Below are 24,309 nucleotides of genomic sequence, written 5' to 3' on the forward strand. Positions count from 1 at the left end.
TCAGGCGGGCCTGCCTTCAGCATGAAGGAGAGGGCTCTTGCTTCTGGCAGCACTCCTTTTATATTTGAACCCCAGTTTTCACCTCCTGAGCTACAGCTGTCACAGACCACCACCTCGGTACACCGGGCAGAGAAGCCGCAGGACACTCCTGTTCTGGGTACTCGCTCTCCTGAGTCCTCCTCGGAGACCCCCACTGAGGAGCCCCCTTGAAAGAAGACATGCAAGAGGAAGCACATGGACTCACCCAAGGAGTCCTTAATGGAAGATGTGGATTACAATGATGGTGAAGGGTCCCCACGGTCACCTCCTGATGATGTCTCCTTCGGAGACATCCTGTAAATGTTAAAGCAGGGAGGTGACTGGAAGCCCTCCAATCTTTCATCTGAGGAGTCCGTGTTCCTGCAGGCATTTTGCACCCAGCCTTCTAACTCTTAGGTGACCCCGCCTGCCGACGAACTTGTCCAGCTCATCATGCAGCATGCTTGGAAGAACCTTGATTCCATTGAGGCGATCCCTCGGAGACCAGACAAAATTTTTTCCCCTCACGAGGAGAACCTGCATTGGTCCAAAGGGTACTTTCCATGCCGCACATATTGATGATACTCCCAGAGGCAGAGGGGGGTAACAATTACGGAAGACGCTCCTATAGAGACAGAGGGGGTCCTCGTAACCAAGGCTCTAGGGACACTTTCTCTGGACAGCCTTATCAGCACTCCTGTGGAGCAGCCCGATTGCTTACCTCTTGAAGCAGTCGGGGATTGTTTCTCTCCGCACCAAGCTGGCTGGCAATCTATCACCACCGATTGTTGGGTGCAGAGCATTATCACCAGAGGTTATACTATTCCCCTTTCTTGTCAGCCAAAATTTCCAAGAAAACTTCCTAACGTTCCATCCAGTCAAAGGGAAGAAGCAACTTTAGAGATTATAAAGCTGTCTCAAAGAGTCATCCAACCTGTCCCACCAGACCAGCATAGATCCGGATTTTATTTGCAATTCTTTTTGGTGCCAAAAAAGACAGGGGACTGGAGACCTATTCTGGATTTCAGCAGCTTAAACAAGTCTGTCACCCAAACCAAATTCCAGATGGTCATGGTTCAGTCCATTCTTCCCTTTTTGAAAGAAGGCAATTGGATGTGCTCTATAGATTTCTGGGATGCATATTACATCATCAAGCAGGACAAATGCTCCGGGAGTCTGCTTCACTTCTGGCTAAGAGCCAGTCATTATCAATTCTGTGCCATCTCGTTCAGTCTCTCTACAGCCCCCAGATTGTTCACAAAATGCATGGCAGTGGTAAGAGCTCATGAGACTAAAAGGATTCCGGGTGTTTCCATATTTGGATGACTGGCTCCTTACTGCCCCCACTGAACATCTTCTAGTAACAGCACTGGATTACACTCTCTCTCTGGCAAAATTGTTGGGAATTACGATACATTGGGAGAAATCAAACCTTATCCCTACACAGCAAATAGAGTTAATTGGAGCAGTGTTCAATACTCAGTCCTGTCTGGTATCACTCCCAATTCACAGACTCCATCGACTGAGGCTTCAACTCCGGGTGATACTCTCTCAAACAACAGTCTCTGCAAGGGAAGTTCTTCAGACCCTAGGTTCTATGGCAGCATCAATTCCAATGCGGATTCTGCAATGGCTCCTTCTGTGTCAATGGTTCCCAAACTATCACCCCCTCAGTTACCAGATTCAAATAACCAACTCCTGCAAACAGGACCTGCTTTGGTGGATGAGGCCAGATGTAGAACTTTGGAGTAGTCCATTTCAACCTCCTCAGCCCACAGCCATTGTGATCACGGATGCTTCCCTGATCGGGTGGGGGGGCATTTCCAGGGAAAGACTGTCCAAGGCACATGGTCCACCTCAGAGGCCCACCTGCATATCAGTGTTCTGGAACTGAAAGCTGTGCTGTTAGTGTTGCAGGCCTTCCATTTGGCTCTACCTTCTGGGACAATTGCAATTCAATCAGACAATATGACAGTGGTCTGGTATATCAATAAGCAAAGAGGAACCAGGTCCTACCCCCTATGTCGAGAAGCCATGAGAATTTGGCAGTGGGTGATAGCTTCCAACTGCTTTCTGATAGCAATGCATATCCCGGGGAGCTCCAACGTGATTGCGGACAAACTGAGCAGATGCATCCTCATCCCTCATGAGTGGTCCCTCAACCCTGAGATAACGTCTGTAATCTTCAGCCACTGGGGCCAGCCTTGCTGCAATCTTTTCGCCTCCCCATCAAACACCAAGTGCAGCAGCTATTTCGCCCTACTTACCTCAGAGGAGGAGTCACCGAGGGATGCTCTGATCCATGATTGGTGCACAGGACTTCTTTATGATTATCCTCCCATTCCTCTCATCCCACAATTTCTAAAGAAAGCTCTTCAGTTGAGATGCAAGGTGATCCTCATAGCCCCATTCTGGCCTCAACAAGTTTGGTTCCCCTTCCCTCCTTCTCACCTAGTATACCCGCCGTGGATTCTGGACCCTCTACCAGATCTGATTACTCACCCCCAAGGGTTGAGACACCCAAATCTGTCCAGCCTCAAGCTGACAGCTTGGTTTCTCCACTTCCACTAGTCACCAGGCAAGCTAATCTCTCCTTGCCTGTTTGAGGCATCATTCTGGCCTCTCACAAACCATCCACCAGAAGACTATATCTGGATAAATGGAAAAGGTTCTCCATCTGATCCAAGGATAACATGCTAGACCCATATTCAGCTCCAGTTACTGCAGTGCTTCAATACTTGGCTAAGTTTTTTGATAATGGAGCCTCTGCTTCTACAGTATGAGTGCATCTAGTGGCAATTTCCAATTTCCACAATAGTATAGATGGCACCCCTCTTATCTCTTTATGCCTTTGCAAAGCTTTCCTCAAGGGGACCTCTGTTATCAGGCCTCTTGTCAGACAGCCCATGGAACCTCTGTCTAGCCCTTCAGTCTTTGATTCAAAAACCCCTTGAACCTGCTGCGAAGTGTGATCTAAAGTTTTTGTCTTGGAAATTCTTGTTCCTGGTAGCCATTACCTTTGCCAGAAGAGTCTCAGAGCTGCAGGCTTTGTGTATCAAGAGGTCCTATCTGGTCTTTCATAAAGACAGAGTATCACTTTGGACGAATCCATCCTTTCTTTCCAAAGTTGTTTCTGAATTTTCCATTAACCAGACCATTGATCTACCAGCGTTGTTTTATGAATTTTGCCAGTAGAGGAGAGTATTGCCTTCACTCCTTAGACATACATAGACAATTGAGATTTTACCTAGACAGGACCAAACCTATCCATAAATCTGAATAGCTTTTCATCTACTTTTCTGGGCCTAAAATGGGAGAGGGTGTTTCCAAGGTTACATAATCAAGATGGCTAAGGGACTGCATACGTTTCATCTATTCCCTCAATAATGAACCTATGCCAAAAGTTAAAGCTCACTCCCCTAGATCTATGGCAACATCTATAGCATTCCATTCCAGGGCTTCCATGGATGACATCTGCCCAGCAGCTACTTGGGCTAAGCCTCATACCTTTATCAATCATTACAAATTAGGCTTTGTCTCCAGAGGGAGAGCTGCCTTCGGCTCAATAGTACTCAGGAATGTTCTTCCATAAGGGACACTCCATGGACCTCAAGGTAGCTAGGGATTCTGTCCCATCAGTGATGAATAGAAAGAAGATGAACAACATCAAATAAAGAAGTTATGTCTTACCATAATGTTCCATCTGTGTTGTTCATCTTCTTTCATTCATCACTTCCCATCCTCCTTCCCCCCTCCAAAAGCTCCTGGGGGAGGCTTTGGGTCTAAGTGGTGCCTAGGGTATTTCTGCAGAAGTGGCCTCGGCTTTACTTTTTTTTCTATAGCAAACTCGATCTGTGGTAACAGGGAGAAGGGCATTCTGGGTAAATACTTAGCTCGAAAGATTTTTGGCTGGCACGAGCTTGGTAAAAAGGCTGACTCGGTTCCGAGGGCTCGGAACCAAACCCATCGGTGATGAATGAAAGAAGATGAACAACACAGATGGAACATTATGGTAAGACACAACTTCTTTTTCTGACTAATTGTGTAAGTATGAGTAATGTTTTATCTGCAGTTTCTTCTTGTGAAGAAAAATCTGTTTTAAATAATTTTATTTCTTCTGTTATTCAACTTAGTACTCATTGTACACAGCATGCATGTGACTCTGTTGATACTTCTTCAAGGGCTATGGCCACTGATACTCTTTTGAGGAGGCTTGCATAGCTATGCTCTCAGAACCTCCCAGATGTTAAAAATGAGATTTAAATTCTCCTTTTGAAAGAGATTTAGTTTCCTCTGCTGTAGAGGTGATTAAAAAGTGTGATGAAAGTGGTAAGGTGATACAGGGAATTTTTAAGATTTGTTAGCTATCCTTTTCCAAGTTTTCCAAGGGATTCTCTAATGATTTCCAGTCCTACTTTTTTGATAAGGATGGAAAAATTATTGGCAGGTATGGGAAAAAGTGCATACTTCTCTAACTTTGATTTTCAGAATTTTGAATTGTCAGACTCCTAGGTTAAAGTTTGTTATGAGATATTGTGAAGGTATGAGGAATGTTTGATCTGCTGTATCTTCTTGTGAGGAAAAGTCTGCTTTAAATAACTTTGTTTCTTCTAATGCACATATAACTGCTCATTATTTGTAGTGTGTATGTATTACTCTATTGGCTGTGGTCACTGGTACTTTTTTTTAGGATGTTTGCATGGCTGTATTTTCAGAAACTTCTAGATAATGTTAAGAATGAGATTATCTGCTTATCCAGTTTTGGCAAAAAAAAAAAAAAAAAAAAATGAATAAGCAACAAAATTCAGATAAACAGATATTTAAGAAATGGCAAGGGGTTCCTAAAAAAAGTCTCAAACCTTGCAAACTAATGACAGTCCAACAAGTCTGAATGACTATTCAAGAGACCTTGTGACCCCCCCCCCCCCCCGGCCACTTTTTTTCTTCCAGAAAGGGAGGACATTCATTCTTTCCAGGGGATCATTTCTCAGCCACCTGCTCTTCATCACATGCTGTCCCAAGAAGTGATAGAGCCAGTTCTTTTTTCCCAGGTGGGGAAGACTTTGTATTCAAGAATCTTCCTAGTGCCAAAGAATGAAAATGCTTGGAGACCAGTTCTAGAGCTTTCTTTCCTAAACCTGTTTTTGCTAGTACCCAAATTCAAAACAATGTCACTTCACAACCTGTTACCACTTCTTCCTTTTTCAAGTTTCCTGGTAACACTAAACTTAATAGATGCTTATCATAACATCTCTACTAATCTAGACTTCATACATTTCTTAGGGTTTTGTGTGTCTAGATTACATTATGAGTTCTCTCTCTTAACATTTGGACTATTCACTGCACCAAAAGTGTTTACAAAATGTTTGTCTCCAGTGATTACTCTTGCAGGCTGTAGGGTATCCACATTTTCTGTATTTAGACAACTTGCTTATCTTTCCAGAGTCTTTTTCTAAGTGTTGTGAATCCCTGTCTTTGGTGAGAGATCGTTTACACAAGCTGGGATACCAAGAACATTCCAAGGACTTTCTTTACTCCCTCAAACAGGATTGTATTCCTGGGATGTCATCTAGAGACCCCAGTTCAAAGAGATTTTCTTCCACAGGAAAAAAATAGATCTTTATTTATATCTATTTCTAAGGTTTTCCCCTCAAACTTTGGTCACTGTGAGGAAGTATCTCAGAATTTTGGGTCCCATGACATTTATGACTCTCATGATATCCCTGGCATGACACTACATGAGAAGGATACAGTGGTATCTGAAATCTCTTTGGTCCCAGCATCAACACCCTTTATTGTTTCAAATACCAGTGTTGGAGTTTGTCAGAAGGGGCATCTGCTGGTGGAGACAGCAGATATTCTTAAATCCAAGTCTCCTCCTCTTCCTCCTTGCTTCAAAGCAGTCAGTCACCACAGACATTTTGCACATGGCTTGGAGAACAGTTTCAGGAGGGTAAAAGTGCAGGGGGTGTGGGACACCAGGGACAGATGCTAGCATGTAAATATCAAGGAAATGCTTGTCCTGATCTAAACACTCAATTCTGAATGATATTTGGTCTTCAGGGACCTCTTCAAGTGGTTACAGACAATACCACAGTCGTGTGGTATATTATCAAGCAAGGGAGAACCAGGTCCATACCTCTTTTGCAGACTAGCATTGTTAGCTTGGGATATAGCTTTCTCAGCACAATCTCACTCTGCAGGCATCCTACATTCTGTCAGAGCAAAACTGTATGACATTCAAGCTGAGCAGGACCAGGGCAGACCCTTACAAATGGCAACTAGATCAGGGAGTCTTCCAAGACTTGATCCATCTGTGAAGAGAGTTCCTCAAATAGACCACTTTGCCTCCTCTCTGAGCAATCAACTGGCAAGATCCTGCAGATGGAGTTGTTTGATACACCCTGACAACAAGCATCTTCAGTTGACAACCTGGATGATAGGGTTTAATTCCTTTTAGGCACCTTTTTACTGAGGACGAGCAGCAGGTACTAATGGAGACAAGAAAGCCTGCCACTAGAAAATCATATATTAACAAAGGTTTTCTATTTGGTGCCAGTCAGGGCTAGATGTTCTCTGGTTTTACAATATTCGTGTGAGTTACTGTCTTACGATCTTTCTTATTCCTCTATCAAGCTTCATTTATTTGCCATTTCAGTATGTCTGCCCATGAATCCTCCACATTCAGTGCAGTCTTATGTCAAAAGTTTTGTATAAGAAGTCTCGAAGAAAACCAGAGGCCCTTTATTGGGATCTTAATTTTGTGTTAGAGAAACTCGCACTTGCTCCATTTGAACTAGCTAATCTGACTTGAGGTTCTTAATGGGGAAGACAGTTTTACTGATTGCTCTGACCTCAGCAAGCAGGATATCTGAGTTGCAAGCTTTTATGGTGAGCTAATCCTATCTCATTTCCATAAGGATAGAGTTTCTGTGAGAACTAATCCTTTTATGTGTAAAGGTTTACTTTAAGGCAAATTATCCATCTCCCCGGTTTCTTTACTGAACCTGAAAATGAGAGAGAGAGGCTACCTGGGTGTCCACAGTCAAGTGCTAGCTTGACAGAATTAAATGTTTTAGATATTCAGATCAATTGTTCATTCTTTGTGAAGGGAAGAAGAATGGGCAACTTGTGTCAAAACAGTCTTTTTCCAAATGGTTGTAAAAGGTTGTTAGCTTTTACTTTACTCACCATAACAAAACTATTCCAGACGGGGGCAAGGCCCACTCTACTAGTGCCTTAACTTCATCTGTAGCTTTTGGAACGGGTTGGCTTCTAGAAGTATTCTAGAAGCTGCTAATTTAAGTTTAATTCCTTGTCTAAGTCCATTTGAACATTTTCTAGGACCATTCTCCAGGGGCTCCTGGACTCTTCTCCTACAACCTCCCAAATGTAGTTAGCTAAGTTAATCTACCCATATAGTTAAGGGTACAGCAACAGTGATTAATATGATAAACATGGTACAGGCAGGCATGTAAGCTGTACTTACAATAACAGTATATGTTCAAATGATCCCTGCTTAAGTAGCCACTCCCTCCCTCCATCCATCCCCCTTGTTTTTGGTCTGTTTTTTATGCCAGGGTGTGGGCATATACTTTTTGTTGTTCCTAGCTTTGCCCTTTCAGGGCTCAGCTTCCCTCTGTCTAGTGGTAGGAAAGCTTTCTAGGACTTCACACCCAAGCTTGACTTTTAGTCAGCCTACCTCGAGCTGCTTGACAGTTTGGGTGCATGGAAGGTTCTCTGAAGCTTTGGAAGCTGGCCAGCTGTTATATCCTTGGCAGAATGTAAGCCATATAACTAAGGCCACTGCAACAGTTATAATTTGAATATCTTTTGTTATGGCAAGTTCAGCTTACACAACTGTACTTTTGGTAAGATGAGGCAGAAGTATTGTCTTTTCCCATTAATGTCATATTCACTATGCAGCCACAGGATCCATTGTGTTTCTTACTTAGAGATGTGAGGTACCTAATTTCTATAATGGTCTAAATGAGGCTTGTTTTGTTGTATTTTTTTTATTTTGGTAGTTTACTAACAGTTACTGATCCAGATAGCATACTGTACCCACTGGGGAGACTGTTGTCCGTTTTCTGTACAATGTCAGGTTTTAAGATGAACAACACTAAGTCCAAGTCCCTCTTATACTCAAGCAGTTATGGTAAAGCAGAAATTTAATTTCATTTAGGAATAGAAGGGATTCAGATATCTAGGACCTTGGTTCTCTGCAGAAATTAGGTGAATTACCAGAAGTCAACTAGGTAAACATTAATATAGGGGCATGTTCCGCATTAGACAAATATATGGCTTAACCTAAACCAAAGAGTGATGTGTCTTAAGCTAAATTTATTATGCAAGGTGTTATATCTTCTTATATCAAATATGACTTATCCTAGTAGACAGTGGTCGTGAGGTGCCTAAAACAATGTGTTGTCATTTTCTAGGCTCCTGAAGCTAAAGTCACAATTTAGTACCATGATTAAAGGGTACTCTGATGGAGGGCTAAAATTACAAGTAATATCGTTTTTTTTTTATTAGTGCAAAATCTTAATGTTCTTTCCTGTATAGCTTTCTCCTAATTGTACTGCAAACTGGAAGATATATATGGTATAGTATTGGTCTGGGAGACTTTTAGCTATTCATAATGCCTGTTGACAACTGGATTTAGAAATAGGAAATTGGTTGTTTTGCCTCACAGTAGTCAAGGGTCTCAGATCGTTGTTATGGTATACTGTGTTCAGGATGAAATGTTTTTCTGTGTAAGTGACCCTGTCTTCAGTTGAATGTTTTTTTTAAATCCCAGAGGCATGCTAAATTAAAAATGAGGGGAAAGGGTGGTCTTAGTTTGTGAAATATATTGGAACTTAGGTTCTAGATGAAACTGGTTCAGACAAAGGGTGGCATTATATTGTTTTGGGAACTTAGAAGTAAATTTAACATCTCAATAGAGGACTGCCTACTATACAATGGAGTAACCTCCTCCATAAGAAGGAAAATGAGGGCTGTAGTAATTTGATTTGCATGTATGACTGGATGTGTAAAGGTACAATCATATGTAAGTAGAGATTTGTTCCATTTGGGGTAGCATGGACTTCTTAAGAACTGCTATATTTATTCTCAGATTTTTTGGAAGCAAACTGAGAAGGCCCAAGAGGCTGTGTTAAGGTGATGTTGCTTGTAGGCCCCATTTAGTTCATATCCTCCTTGATCCTGAGAGTCTTAGCATGGACAATATTACAGTGGACCTTTATGACACTGAAGAGAGCGGTTAGTAGCTACCTATGTATCTTCTCTTCATGCTGGAGGTTTGACCTCTTGGTGTAGGCACAAGCAAACATATTTTTGCTGAGTGTCTCATATTGCTGCTCTTATGGTCAGAGACTCAGCAGAAAGAACAGGATATAATTAGTGAGAACATTAGGAGATATGTACTGCTATTTCTTTTACTGTATTCGTTATCCTTTCATTTAACCATCTCTCCAGCATCAGTCTAGGCATTAACCTCCAGGCATCCATTTTGTTCTAGAATGACCGAAAAGCAAAATGACAATAATTTGAGTTCAGTAGAATTCCAATAAAATGACACTATGCGCACCTGTGGGTCACTTACCCAGATCTCCTAAATGTTCTTATAAACATAAGTTGTTTATTCTGATTTTCTTCTTTAAAGCATTTGTAAAATAGTCCTGGAAAATATATTTTATGTATTCTTTACCTGTGTAAAAACTGGTGGTAAGAATACACTTAAAGTAGGTGTAAGTATAATTATGTGGACTGACTGGAACTCATGCTTCCTCCTCCTTCCATAATACTCACATTACCTCCTGTCCTTATTGCTTATATACTGTTAAAGTTGCTTTAAATATATACTAAAAAAACTTCTCTGTGTCAGTTAGAAAAGGGTTCTTGCTAAAAAGGTTTTAGTCTGCTGGTACAAGTATATTCGTACTTGTCTGAATAAATGCATATTGTGTTAAGAAAAATAGATGGTTAACTGATAACAGTAAAATTGATTTATTTGCTTTTTTTTCAAGCATCTTAAAAGAAATGCTGATTTTTCTCAAATATTTATTTTCAGGGACATTAATAAGAACAGTAGAGGTGAACACAAGGCAGACTGGTAAGCTAAAAAAAACTTTTTTGTTTTTAATACATTTACACCTCTAAATGATAAATTAGAGTACAATTACTGAAACACACTTCATTTATATGCTGTATACACTTCCTTTAAAGTAATAAGAAATACTGGCTTGGCCATTAAGTGAAAAATACTTTTCAAAGCTTTGAAAGATAATGGGTATACTAGGAAACCCCTGCAGAGCAGAAGATCTTTAGGAAATGCTCGGATCATTTGTAGCAATTCACCATTTGTGAATAATGCTATTGAGTAACATTTAACTGTCAAAACAACCTTCCAGTTGGATTTAAGTCAAATAAATTATCCTGAGCCACTATAGCCACTCTTGACTTGAGCTCAACACACTTTTGAGCCAGAAAGTCAGTGTGTGCCCAAAGTAGCAATTTATAATAACAGAATTGGGTTATGCTAGTAATCACAGTGCCCCTTAGTTTCTGTTATATCACAATTTTATTGATTTGCATATTGGAGTATGTGAGTTTATTATGAAGTGTATGTCTTCCTTGTTTTATTTTGAAAATACATTTAGCTCATTATGGCAGCTCACATGACAGTACATGTCCCATGTTGTGAAGACAATGTATGGAAAATGCATTTTAAGCTAACATAGCTGTAATACCCCCCCCCCCCGCACTGCACATTAATTTTTTTATTTATTTATTTTTTTACAAATATTGGACAGATAAGACTTTAACAGAATGAATGGGAAAGAGGGAAGTCTATGCAACAGAGAGAAAAGGCAGGCATTGTTCAGCAGATAGTCTGAAACGGAAAAAATTTGGTTCTGAATGCATACTAGAAGTAGAAAATAAAGACTAAAGTTGATCATTTAATTTTTGACTGACTCTACAGAAACAGCCAGAAAGATTATTAAAAAGAAATCATCTACATTATTGGTGTTGACACTGCAACCACTTGATCTGTGATGTACACTTCCAGAAAACATTGTCTTGATGGTGACTTGAGAAGCCAGGCTAGTATTGGGATGTCAGTACTGTATGACTTGGCTATCTGGATTGCTCTTATATGATTTTTCTTGCTCCTTCCAGGATGGTGATTACTACTACAGATTCATTCCAACCAAAAGCCCATCAAAAAATATCTTTTGTGTTAGATAATAGCAGATAAGTTGCTTCTTGGTCAGTTGATTGATGAGACAACTATGCTGAGTTCTTCAGTTATAACCTTCCTTTCTATGGATAGTCAGCTAGTCCTTCCTCTGTGCACTTGAATTTTATGCAGGTTCTCTGTTTTCTTCCCGTATCCCAAAAGTATACATTCAGTTGAACCATTAATCTTCAAAATTGTCCATATATGTACCTGAAGTGCGCGAATGTGGTTGTGTCTAGGTGTGTGATCTGTGATGGGCTGAAGTCTGTAAAGTATGGATTCTCTGCCTTATACCCAATGTTTTTATGATAGACTCAGGAAGATAATAAAGTGTGAATCAGAGAATGAAAAAATTAAAGTTGCATTATTCCATGATCTGAATGAAAATGTGCACTAGTGGTTTTGAGTGTAAACTGGTAGCTCTGTGGACTTTTAGGTAGTCAATGCATTACATCACAATATGGATTGGTAGAAGATCACAGACATCAATGAATGTGGGAATTTGCATAAAGAGTACAGCATTCATTTTTTATTTTTGTATTTAATATGAAAATCTTAATTGCTTAGGTTATATAATGTATAACAGTATACGTGAAGTATAATGTTTGTTATGTTAATATAGTTTGATTACTTTTATATGAATGTAAATTTGCCTGTGTCACAAGTGATAATTCAGTAAAGATGTTTGAAGAAAAATACATGTACTCTGAACAGTGCGCTATCAATTTTATAAACAGATCACTTGCAACAAGATAACCAAGCAAACAAAAATATCACTAAAAAAAACATAAAAGTCAAACTTTTAAAATGTATTGCACTCTTTTTATTGAGCACAAGTTGGTGTCTTAGCATCTTATCTTCTTGATATCTACTGGCCATCATGTATCACCTTTCACAAATCTTGTCCTCCTGTATTCTGCCTAGTGGACTGCTGAGATTGTCCATGTACTATTAGCTTATATTCCAGTCTCTGTTTGCATGCCAGCATATCTCAGATCTCAGTCTCTTGGAAGTAATAAACTTGACCAGCCACTTAAAGTAACACATGGGTTTTCTTTTGTCTGTCCAGCAGTATGCTTTTCCAAGTATCCCACATATCACAGGTTTCCATCATTGTGGAGCTCATATACCACTTTATATTTCTTTGATGCAGTTCTTTTATAAATCTTTTGCCTCCACTTTGTTTCATACATAGATCATGTCCACAGCCCCTTCGCCACATGTCCAGCACTTCTCTTTGCTTCTTCTAAAATCTGCTCAGCTGTGCTGGTGTTCTGAACCAGTGATGAATTATACACATCTGTTGGTCCCCTGCAATTGGGATAGCCCTTAATGTGCTAGGCCTTTTTTAAAACTGCTTCCCAGTCTGTCACAGAAAAAAAAACACTGCCTCCACCATACTCAATCTTAGTCTTAATCCCCTCTGTTTCTAGGGTGCACTTTTGGCTTTTTAACAATCTGTACAATTCCCCATATCTGTAATTTCTTTCAGTAGATTGCACATCTAAATTATTTCTCATATCAATAAAATTGTCCTGAATCTGTAACACAGTGCAGTAAAGCATCAGTCAGGTCATTATACCTGGATAATGCTGCAGGAGGATGTCATGCACTAATAGTGTATTTATATCCATTTCTTACCTTTTCGACCCTTAGCCATTCGTATCTGGGCAAACTTTTCTGCTGATTCTCTCCCAAGGCATAAAGAACTATCTGCCCCAGTATTTCCAGCCAAATGTAAGACATTTTCTAATTTCTTTATCCTTATATGCTTCCAGTGTGTGTATTATATTGTTTTACCTTCCAGTGTTATAACCACTTTTATAAAATTCTTAATATGGTCCTCCACTGAAGCACATATCTTCCAAAGCTTCTTAAGCATTTCCACTTCCATTGTACTCATTTTTTTTCTTTGTTTCTTTTGCAGTGTCTGCTCTTGCTGGAGTATCCTCTTTCTTCTCTTCCCTGTCTTCTCATTATAAAGGGTGTGATGAAAAAGCTGAAGTGCTCACAGTCAGGCATACTCCACCCCTAAATGCCCTTGATAAGCTTGTTCTTTCCTTAGCTATCCTGTAACCATAGCCTCCACAAACAAATGTAGCATGACAAGTTTGTATCTCCTTTAGTCTCTTAATATTAAACTTTTGTGTTAGGTGGTACATACCCACATTCATGAAAATCCTTGAAGTTGAGAAACCTGGTGGAGTAAATCAGAGTAATTTGTCTACACAGTGTCTTGTCACATTACCTTAACCTGCCTCCCCAAATATTTCACTCCACATTACATATGTGCATTATCCTTCATAATGGTATTTTATGGTTTACCCACCAAGACCTGCACTGTCTTCTTTTAAACAAGAAACATCTTTATTAAATTATCATGTATGACATAGGCCATGTTACATTTATATAAATGACAAATCATAGCAACACAGTCTCAGTTGCAAACATTATACATTCAAAACCGTACGACACATATGTAGCTGCAAACATTATACATCAATATTAACATATCTAGTCATTGTAAGTCAACATAGCTCATTCAAATCCTACATTATCTTAAACCTTGTTCCTCCTCTGCATGTATTGTTTCCACAATTCCCATTTTTTCCTATGTAATTTGCTCCTACCATTTTCTAAAGATCCCAATTCCAGTTGTTTGAATGCTGTTAATATTTTTACTACTTCTAGTAAAGTTGGTTTAGGGTTTGGTTTCCATTTTCTAGTAATTGCTTTTTTGGCAGCCATCATAATTAGACTCAGCAAGGCCTTACTATGTCTAGGCAATTCTGAGTTCGTATTGTAACTCAAAATCATCATTTCCCTAGTCACTTCAACTTGCTCACCCATCATCTCCAACAGAGCACTCTGCAGAGAATCTTTAAAGTTTACCAACTCATTACACTCCCAGAAAATATGTTCCCAGTTACCACTTTCTGCTCCATCACATCTCCAACATATGCTGGCTACCTGAAGAAAAATACTTTGAAGTCTACTTGGGGGTATAAAAATATATATGTAAACACATCCAGGCAAAGATCCAAACTCTTCTAGATTTTGTTGCATATTTGGGAGACATGCATATATCCCACCATTGTTTCTTTGTGAATTGCTTATCTAATCTCTCTTCCCAATCCTGTCTAACCTCCTCAGATTGATTCATATAGTTATCACCCAATATTTTAAATACTCTATTAATTATTCCTTTCTTAATGGCAACTTCTGTTCTAAATTCTACTAAAAACTCTGCCTGTGCTGGTCTTTCATTTAGGACCCCCTATTTATTTATCTTTGTCGATACTTTAATATCAATTCTTGGTATGGAAGGTCATCTTTAGCCTGCAGTCCAGATACGTTATTGGCATCTTCCCATTCTGTTACCTTTCCCTCACTAGTTATTTTTAACCCAGTACCTTGGTTCCTTTGCCAGTTTACTCCAATATATACCCACCCCCCTCTTGCCTATATCCCTAATTGAAGTCATCCCTACTGGCAGAATCTCCTTTCACATTTCTGTGTTGGCTTAGATCTTAGAGGGCCTTCTGCTATTTTATCAATATAATATTCTGTATGATTATTGTTGTTCTCTTTAAAGGTCTGCATCCAAAATCCCAGTCTCTCCCTGTTACTTGAGCTTTCCCCCATTTCATCATCATCTGTTTCCACTTTGAATTATAGTTTTCTGCTTGTGCTATATATAGGAGCCTTAACTGTGTTGCTCTGAAATACCCTTTCAGCTTGGGTAATCCAAATCCGCCCTGTTCTATTGGAACAATAAGTTTATCCCACTTGACTCTTGCCATCCTTCCCATCCAGATAAATTCCTTCAGCTCTTTATTAATTGCTATTTACAACCTCTTATCTGGTTGATAAAAATGCACCTGACCAGTGTATAAGACTAAAGGGACTAAAAACATTTTAACTGCTTGTATCTTACTATCAATATCCATATAACAGAGCTTCCAATTTCTCAGTTTTTGTATTGTCTTTTCTTTAGTCTCTTTCCACATCATATCCTTAGCTGCCACATGTGTATAATTTTAATCCATACTCCTAAATACTTCATTTTATCATGCCCCCATAAATATGGATATTACTGAACCAGTTCATACGTGGGTACATAATTTACCTCTATTGCTTTTGTTTTTGCTTAATTCATTTTGTATTCCCAAAAAGTTTGAAGCTGTCTTAATATGTTCTGTAATGTCTCTTTCTGGTTTTGTCAGGTATAAAATAATGCAACAAATAAGAAGGAAATAAGTGGTGTAATATTCAGTAGTAACCACCAAACATCCACCACTGGAAAGCAGAGTCCTTGGACAAACAGAAATACTTGAATAAATGGAAAAAAAACTTCTTTAATTAACGTACAGTCAAACACAGAAACATTTTTATTACACTTAGACTTCACCAGATTAAAAGAACATTAACTCCCCCCCCTGCCTTTTATACTTCCTGTGGTTGTCACTAACCAATCAAGTAAAATACTTCATTAAACTCAGTTAACATATAAAGTTAAAAAACTTCACATAAACAACCCTGTGCAATATACCAACTTCATTTTCAGTATAATCATAAAATTCATGTACAAAATCTTAATAAAACTGTTAAAATACATTACAATGCAAATAATATTCTATGAACCCATGTAAAAAACAGTGTGTGAAAACACTTTCATTCTTAAGACTTGCACTCATGCCCCCTCTAGTGGACAACCTCTATAACATAATAATAGTTACTTCTTATAAGCTGGGAACTTTCAAACACCCTTATGGTTTTGCAGCTCTTAGTTTTAAGACAGGGGCTATATTGATGTGTCCATTAAGGCCAGGGAAGTGATTGGCTTCTAGTTTAACTTGCCAAAAAAGCTTTCTATACTCCATTTTTGCTTCCCATGCCCCACCCCTTAGATCTATAGGGACCTTTTCCAAAACAAAAAACTTAAATTTTGCCTGAATACAGTTTTTAGTGTGTTTGTATAGGGTGTTGGTTTCCTTCTTAATACTAATATCCCTATGGTTCCTTAACCTTCTTTCCATCTTCCCAATATAGAATGCACAGCAGGAGTTGCATACTGAAATATATATAACCCCTGGAGTGTTGTAATTATAGAAGGAATCAGCCGTAATCACCATATTCCTGCTTGGAATATTAACCCTCCCCAAGGTCCATAAGAACATTGTAGGCCTCCCTTTTTGGCCCATAGTGGCAGCATATGGCTCCAAAATGACCCCCTTGGCCAAATTTCTTGACTATAATTTAAAACAACTCTGGGGGACTGAAAACAAGATTTTGAAAGACTCCTGGGATTTCCTTAGAAATATACCACTATGTGATGATCCAGGTAAATTAATCTTTGTAACTATTGATATCAAAGATTTATCAGTTATTCCCCATAAAGAAGGGCTTGACCTTTTTGAGGAAGCACAGGTTTTAAAAAATAAGGGAAACCAGAATGATTTTCATTTATGCTTGGTGTTAATGGAGTTGGTGTTAAAGAACAACTTCATCTTCTTTGGTGGAGAATTTTTCCAACAGATTAAGGGAGTGGCCATGGGGGCTAACTGTGCTCCCACATATGCAAATATTGTATGTGGGAGCATAAATACATTTTGAATTCTGACTTTAGGTCCTGTTGGGTCATGTATAAATGATTTTTGGATGACATATGTATTTTTTGGAATGACACCCAGAGTAAGTTTTCTGAATTTATGGAGTACTTGGAAACTACCATTAGTTTTTTAAGATTTACGCATTAAGTAACAATGGACAGGATTAATTATTTAGATGTCACCATACTGGTCTTAAATCAACTGTTTATAGAAAAATCTTTTTTGCACTTTTCTAGTGCACACCCTATGTTCCAAAAAAAGAAGTATACTTAAGGGACAATTTATTAGGGCTAGTAGATTGACTTCAGATGAAGGCGAATTTCAGGCAGAATGTGAAACCCTGTTGAAATTCTTTTTAGAAAGGGGGTACCCTGAAGACTTAATTCTTACTCTTCAGGAAGAGATTATGTCTAAACGAGGAGGGCAGTTTTACCCTTTGTTGAGTAAAGGACCACCAATTACAAGAGTATTCCCAACAGAAGACACAGGGACATGGTTTGATAGAGCCTTTATTATGGAATTTAATGGTGATTCGAAGATTTGTAGAGATATTATTTTTAACGAATGGGGGACATTTTTAGATTTCACAGATATTTCTTCTTTGAAGTCCAGCAAACTCCAGATAACATCCAAGAAGGGGAACAATATTAAAGAATTGCTGGAGAAAGTGAACTCAGTTGGGGCAGGGGAAGCATCCACTAGAAGCACAGGAACCTTTAAATGTGGATTGTGCTCCCAATGTGTCCACATTCTGAATAAGGGGAGGGTTAATATTCCAAGCAGGAATATAGTGATTACGGTTGACTCCTTTTATAATTGCAACACTACAGAGGTTATATATATATTTCAGTATGTAATTCCTGCTGTGCATTCTATATTGGGAAGATGGAAAGAAGGTTAAGGAACCGTATCTATGAGCATCATAGGGATATTAGTATTAAGAAGGAAACCAACACCCTATACAAACACACGAAAAAGTGTATTCAGGCAAAATTTAAGTTTTTTGTTTTGGAAAAAGTCCCTATAGATCTAAGGGGTGGGGCATGGGAAGTGAAACGGGAGTATAGGGAGCTTTTTCAGCAAGTTAAACTAGAAGCCAATCGCTTCCCTGGCCTTAATGGGCACATTAATATAGCCCTTGTCTTAAAACTAAGAGCTGCAAAACTGTAAGGGTGTTTGAAAGTTCCCAACTTGTAAGAAACTAACTATTACTATGTTACAGAGGTTGTCCACTAGAGGGGGCATGAGTGCAAGTCTTAAGAATAAAAGTGTTTTGCACACACTGTTTTTTACATAAAGTTTTTTATTTGTATTGTAATGTATTTTAACTGTTTTATTAACTTTTTGTGCATGCATTTTATGATTATAATGAAAATTAAGTTGGTCTGTTGCACAGGGTTTTTTATGTGCAGTTTTTTTAACTTTATATGTTAACTAAGTTTTTTTTTTTTTTAACTAAGTTTAATGAAGTATTTTACTTGATTGGTTAGTAACTGTGACAACCACAGGAAGTATAAAAGGCAGGGGGGACATGAATGTTTTTTAATCTGATGTCTAAGTATGATGAAAATGTTTCTGTGTTTGACTGTGTGTTAATTAAAGAAGTTTTTTCCCATTTATTCAAGTATTTCCATTTGTCCAAGGATTCTGCTTTCCAGTGGTGTATGTTTGGTGAGGTATAAAATAATGTCATCTGCAAATAGAGCCAGCTTTTCTTGACTATTATATCAGTTATATCCTTGAATTTCTGAGTCCTTTATTTTCTTTGCCAGCAGCTCTAAATGTAGTGCAAATAAAAGGGGAAAGAGCACACCCCTGTCTGGTTCCCCTGCTCAAACAGAAATTATTAGGGAGGAACCCAGACACTTTAATTTTCAGCTCTGATCCCTATTGTATGCTAATCAACCATATAATTGTATCAGGAAATGCAAATGCTTCCACTGTTGTGCTCATAAAATCCCAGCTTACCCTGTGAAATGCTTCCTCTATATCAAGATCCACAAGCAACAGTGGTGTTTTGTTACATTCTGCTTCCCTCTGGATCATCACTGTTCTGTTTATGTTGTCAAATGTTTGCCTCCCCTCCACAAAACCACATTGATCCATATGTATCAATTTTGGCATCACTTTTGCCATTCTTTTAGCCATTGTAGACATAAGCACTTTATAATCATGGTTTAGTATGGACCGGGCCTGTATAAAGCTGGATCTGATGGATCTTTACCCATTTTAGGTAGTACAGCTAATACAGCTTTCTTCCAGGATGTTGGTGGTATTTCTTCTCTTAAAATACTTTTAAACAAAACCTTCCAGGTCTTTATCAGTATTTTTCCTTCCTAGATTCCAAATTTCCACTGGAATGCCATTTAATCCTAGGGACCTTCTTGTAGATTGGTTATGCATCACCATTTTTATCTCATCTCTTCCTATCCTAACTGTTAGTATTTGAGCATCCCGTCCTTCTAGCCTTGGCATATTTAATTCTTCCATAAACATTTTCATTTGTACCTTTTCTTGATTTCCATGTTTCTCTGTTTCATACAGACTTTAAGAGAATTTCCAAAATAGTTCTAATACTACTTCTACAGGATCCCTAGTTATCTTCCTTGTAATAGGCTCCCTAAACTTGGTGACAGCCCCTTCTACTTTCTGTTGTCTGAGTCATTGTGCTAAAAGTTTTTGTGCTCTAGAGTTATTACAAAAATAAAAAAAAACAGTTGCTTAACAGCAGTCTTTCTAAACTCATGCATATTATTAATATTTGTCTGTCCCTCTAAATAATTCTTGTTACTTCTTAATGATATATCCCTTTCTTTTATTTCCACCATATTTTTAAATTCGATTTTAAACTTATCCAACTCCCTAGCAATATTTTCAGAAGAAGTTTCTGTCTTTTCTAATAGCTCCAGAATAATTTCCAGTACCCATTCCTTAAATACCTCTCTTTTCAACAGATAGGTGGGAAACACCAGTGTCTCATTTTTATTTCATTACCATGTTTTTATTTTAGTTGTTATTGGTGTGTGATCTGAAATAGTGATTAGGTGTGTATCAAGACCTTCAGTTAAATGCACATGTTCCTGTGAAATGTAAATTCTGTCTAGCCTAGCCCAGTTTTTATATCTTGAGGAATAACATGTAAATTCCTAGTGCTGAACTCACATCTTCCATGCTAAATATTTTCAGAAATTTCTTTAAAAATCTAACCTGTTTTGTTATATTTCCCTTTCTAGGCCCCCCAGACACATCTTCACTGTTGGAAATCACACTCCAGTCCCCAACTATAAGTAATATTCCTTGCTAAAGCAGATTATTTCTCCCAGAATTTTCTTTAGCTCTATTATAGCAGTTTTCTGTGGAATATAAATATATGTTGGTGTAATCCTCCCTTGCTAATATCCTTAGTATTACAAATCTGCCATTGTTGTCTTTTTTCCTCTTCTATTACTATTGGAGCTCCTCTTGCAATAAATATAAGTGCTCCTGTCTTCCTTTGCCTTGGGTATTCTGCTGAATAACCATCCTGATAACCTTTCTTTATCAAATTCACTTATTCATTTCCTTCTAAGTGTGTTTCATGTTGCATAGCTATTTGCACTCTACATTTTTAATATAGTTCTTTACTCTTTCTTTTTTGCATTTATCTGTGAGACATTTAATGTTTAAAGAAATTATAGAAAGAATCATATTCTTGAGGGGTTTTTATTCCCACCTTTTATGTATAACCGCTTTATGTTAATTGTCTAGTTCTAGCTTTTGTGTTACATGCATGCACTGTTTGGCAGGTTAATCCTTTATACAACTGTTTGTTGTCATCTCCACGTGAGCCTATGTCACATCTTGCAGAACTTTTTGTTTTATTGAAAACCCTCAAATAAAAATGCACACACACACACACACACACACACACACACACACACACACACACACACACACACACACACACACATGCCACCAAAACCTTCTTCTTTTGGCTGCTCTCGTTAGGGGTCGCCACAGCACATCAACTGTTTCCATTTCTTCCTGTCCTCTGCATCTTGCTCTGTCACACCAGCCACCTGCATGTCCTCTTTTACCACATCCATAAACCTTATCTTAGGCCTCCCTCTTTTCTTGTTACCTGGCAGCTTCATCTTTAGCATCTTTTTCCCAATATACTCTGCATCCTTCCTCAGCACATGTCCAAACCAGCATAATTGTGCCTCTCTGGCTTTGTCTCCAAACCTTCCAACCTGGGCTGACCCTCTAATATACTTATTCCTAATAATGTCCATCCTCGTCACACCCAGTGCAAATCTTAACATCTTCAACTCTGCCACGTCAAGCTCTGACTCCTGCCTTTTTGTCAATGCCACTGTCTCCAAACCATATAACATAGCTGGTCTCACTACCCTCTTGTAGACCTTCCCTTTCACTCTTACTGGTACTCGTCTGTAACAAATCACTCCTGACACTCTTCTCTACCCACTCCATCCTGCCTGTACTCACTTCTTCACCTCTCTTCCACACGCAACATTACTCTGATCTGTTGATCCCAAGTACTTAAACTCATCCACCTTCGCCACCTCTACTCCCTGCATCCTCACCATTCCTCTATCTTCCCTCATTCACACACATATTTTCTGTCTTAGTCCTGTTGACCTTCATTCCTCTTCTCTCTAGAACATATATCCACTTCTCCAGGGTCTCCTCCACCTGTTCCCTACTCAGACTACAGATCACAATGTCATCTGCAAACATCATAGTCCACGGGGACTCCTGTCTGATCTCGTATGTCAACCTGTCCATCACCATTGCAAATAAGAAAGGGCTCAGAGCTGATCCTTGATGTAATCCCACCTCCACCTTAAATGCATCCATCACTCCCACTGCAAACCTCACCACTGTCACACTACCCTTGTACATATCCTGTACCACTCTTACATACTTCTCTGACACTCCCGACATCCTCATGCAATACCACAACTCCTCTCTAGGCACCCTGTCATATGCTTTCTCTAAATCCACAAAGACACAATGCAGCTCCTTCTGACCTTTTCTGTACTTCTTCATCAACACTCTCAGAGCAAACATTGCATCTGTAGTGCTCTTTCCTGGCATGAAACCATACTGCTGATCACTAATCATCACCTCCCTTCTTAATCTAGCTTCCACTACTCTTTCCCATAACTTCATGCTGTGACTGATCAGTTTAATCCCTCTGTAGTTACTACAGCTCTGCACATCACCCTTATTCTTAAAAATCGGTACCAAAACACTTTTTCTCCATTCCTCAGGCATCCTCTCACTTTCCAAGATTTCATTAAACAATCTAGTTAAAAACTCCACTGCCATTTCACCTGAACACCTCCATGCTTCCACAGGTATATCATCTGGACCAACAGCCTTTCCGTTCTTAACGCACAAAACTATGTCCATCTTCAAATATTGAAGTTTACCCCTTAATAGGAACATAAGTTGCAAACTGACAGCCATACAGACTCGAGCTAAATAGAAAGAAAGCTTATCTATGCTAAGACTCATGGTAGAGCCTGTTATTCTATTAAGTGCTGTCTGGTTTTGCCTGATCTTTATAGCTCTCCCAGCTGGGAAACACGTGAATGCTTCCAGAAAACATTTTCTCCAAGCCATTTCTCTTTATCAGATTGTCTAACAGTGACATGAAAACCAGATGCAGAACTGTTCACTAGAAAAAAGCCAATATTCAATATTCTTTTTCATTTACTTGCTTTCTGGTAAAACACCATCATTTCCCTATGCAAAAATGAGAAAAAGCACACTAATTTTTCTTTTGTCATGCTCTTTTAACCATATCCCCCTCTTTGTCTACATTTCTTAAAACTAAACAAGGAGAATGAGAGAAGGGATCAAGAAACAAAAAGAATAAACAGAAGCAATTATTTACATTAGTATCCCCTTTACACTTCAAAGTAACTGAAAAAACTTTATAACATGCAGAGAAAAATCATGCCTCACTTAAGTAATACTGTTAAGAAAAAAATTGTTTACTTACAGTTAACTCTCTCCCTCCTCTTCCCCTCTCCTGGGTATTTTTCTGAATGTTAATGACATGAAGCAGGGCATATGCTTTAGAGTCCCCTACAAGCTTAACAAAGTCCAAACAAAACCAATATTTCCAGATTTTCTTCTTCTCTCCTGTTTCACAAATAGAATTATTGCTGTGTAATTCCACATATGTTAGTTTCCAGGTTACTGATTTTAGTCTGTAAATGTTAATGACAGGAAGTAGGGCATATGTATTAAAGTCCCCTACAAGTTTAACAAATTTCAAGAAAGCTCAATATTTCCAGATTCTATTGTTATATTCCTATTCATTTCCATCTTCCAAACCCTGTCTCTGCTTCATCTCCAGTGCACTCTCAATTCTTTTAGTCAACTTCTGTGTTTTTCCCCCTCTTTCTTAACCATTTTACATTGAAACAGTTGGAAAAGTTTCACTGGCACAGTCTCTCTGTGGTCTTTATTACCAGAAGAACTGGAAGCAAAATCTCCTTCAGTTTCACAGCTCACTTTTTGGTAGACAAACTTTTGTATTTCTTCCTTAGCATGTACTTCATCAGAAAAATGTTTTTGTTCCTCCAGTGAAAACTATTTTGTGATTAACAGGGTGCAGCAGTTTGAATCTCATATCTGCTTCTCGGCATGCCATATGTAATGGAATACATTTATTCCTCTTCTGTCTGGTGTGCAATCAGTAGTTATTCTCCACAATCACTCTGCTGTCTCCCACTTTTAGTACTTTGTCCTTCTGCCAAAGGTTTTTCAAAATCAACTCCTTCTGCTGGTAAGACTGCATTTTTACTATTAAAGGTCTAAGTTGTTTTCTTGTAGCTAGGTTTGCAGCATACACACAATGTGCACTTTCAATTAATTATTTTTGTAGAATACCAGCCCAGTGACTTATTTGTTCTTTCATGAAATTAATGCAGTCTGTTCCTTCCAGCTTCTCTGGTACAGCAGAAATTCTAAGGTTTTCCCTATGTGCCTCTAATTCTATTATTTTTTGAAACATCTCAGCTCATGCAGTCTCATATTCAGCCAGCCTTTTCTTCATTTCAGCCTCTCAGTTTTGCAGTTCTCCCACCTTATCTGAATATCTGATATAATTTTTTCCATATTTTGTATGTGTTGATAGACTTCATCAGTGTTTCATTTATTTTAACCACGTCTGTGTGCAGCTGCTTTATACTTCCCTCCAGGTTACTGGAAGTCATTCTGAACTTGCATTGCTTCTTTCTGAACAACTGCAGTACTTTCCCCAGTCTGTGTTTTTTCCTCAACTTTTGTAGCTGACTTTCCTACAGGTCCTTTATATTTTTTTCCTGGTATCTAGACAGTGCACTTAATGTACTCGTCAGTTACTGAAATTTACTCAGAAGACTAGGTCCACTGGCTTTGTCTCCTAAGTTTCTG

At 38.7% G+C, this 24,309-nt stretch overlaps 1 protein-coding gene across 2 annotated transcripts in view; it reads left to right on the forward strand.

Moving 5' to 3' along the window:
• LOC122811177 overlaps window positions 1-24,309 on the forward strand; it is a 3,180,768-nt gene that overhangs the window by 470,984 nt on the left and 2,685,475 nt on the right. For both annotated transcript variants that reach the window (XM_044082849.1, XM_044082848.1), the window contains exon 4: window positions 10,094-10,135. In XM_044082849.1, coding sequence (XP_043938784.1) covers window positions 10,094-10,135 — 42 coding nt within the window. The remainder of the gene's footprint in view (window positions 1-10,093; window positions 10,136-24,309) is intronic.

Source organism: Protopterus annectens, chromosome 9.part0 (genome assembly GCF_019279795.1).
Source record: "Protopterus annectens isolate FY-2018-M chromosome 9.part0, PAN1.0, whole genome shotgun sequence".
NCBI classification, from domain to species: domain Eukaryota; kingdom Metazoa; phylum Chordata; order Ceratodontiformes; family Protopteridae; genus Protopterus; species Protopterus annectens.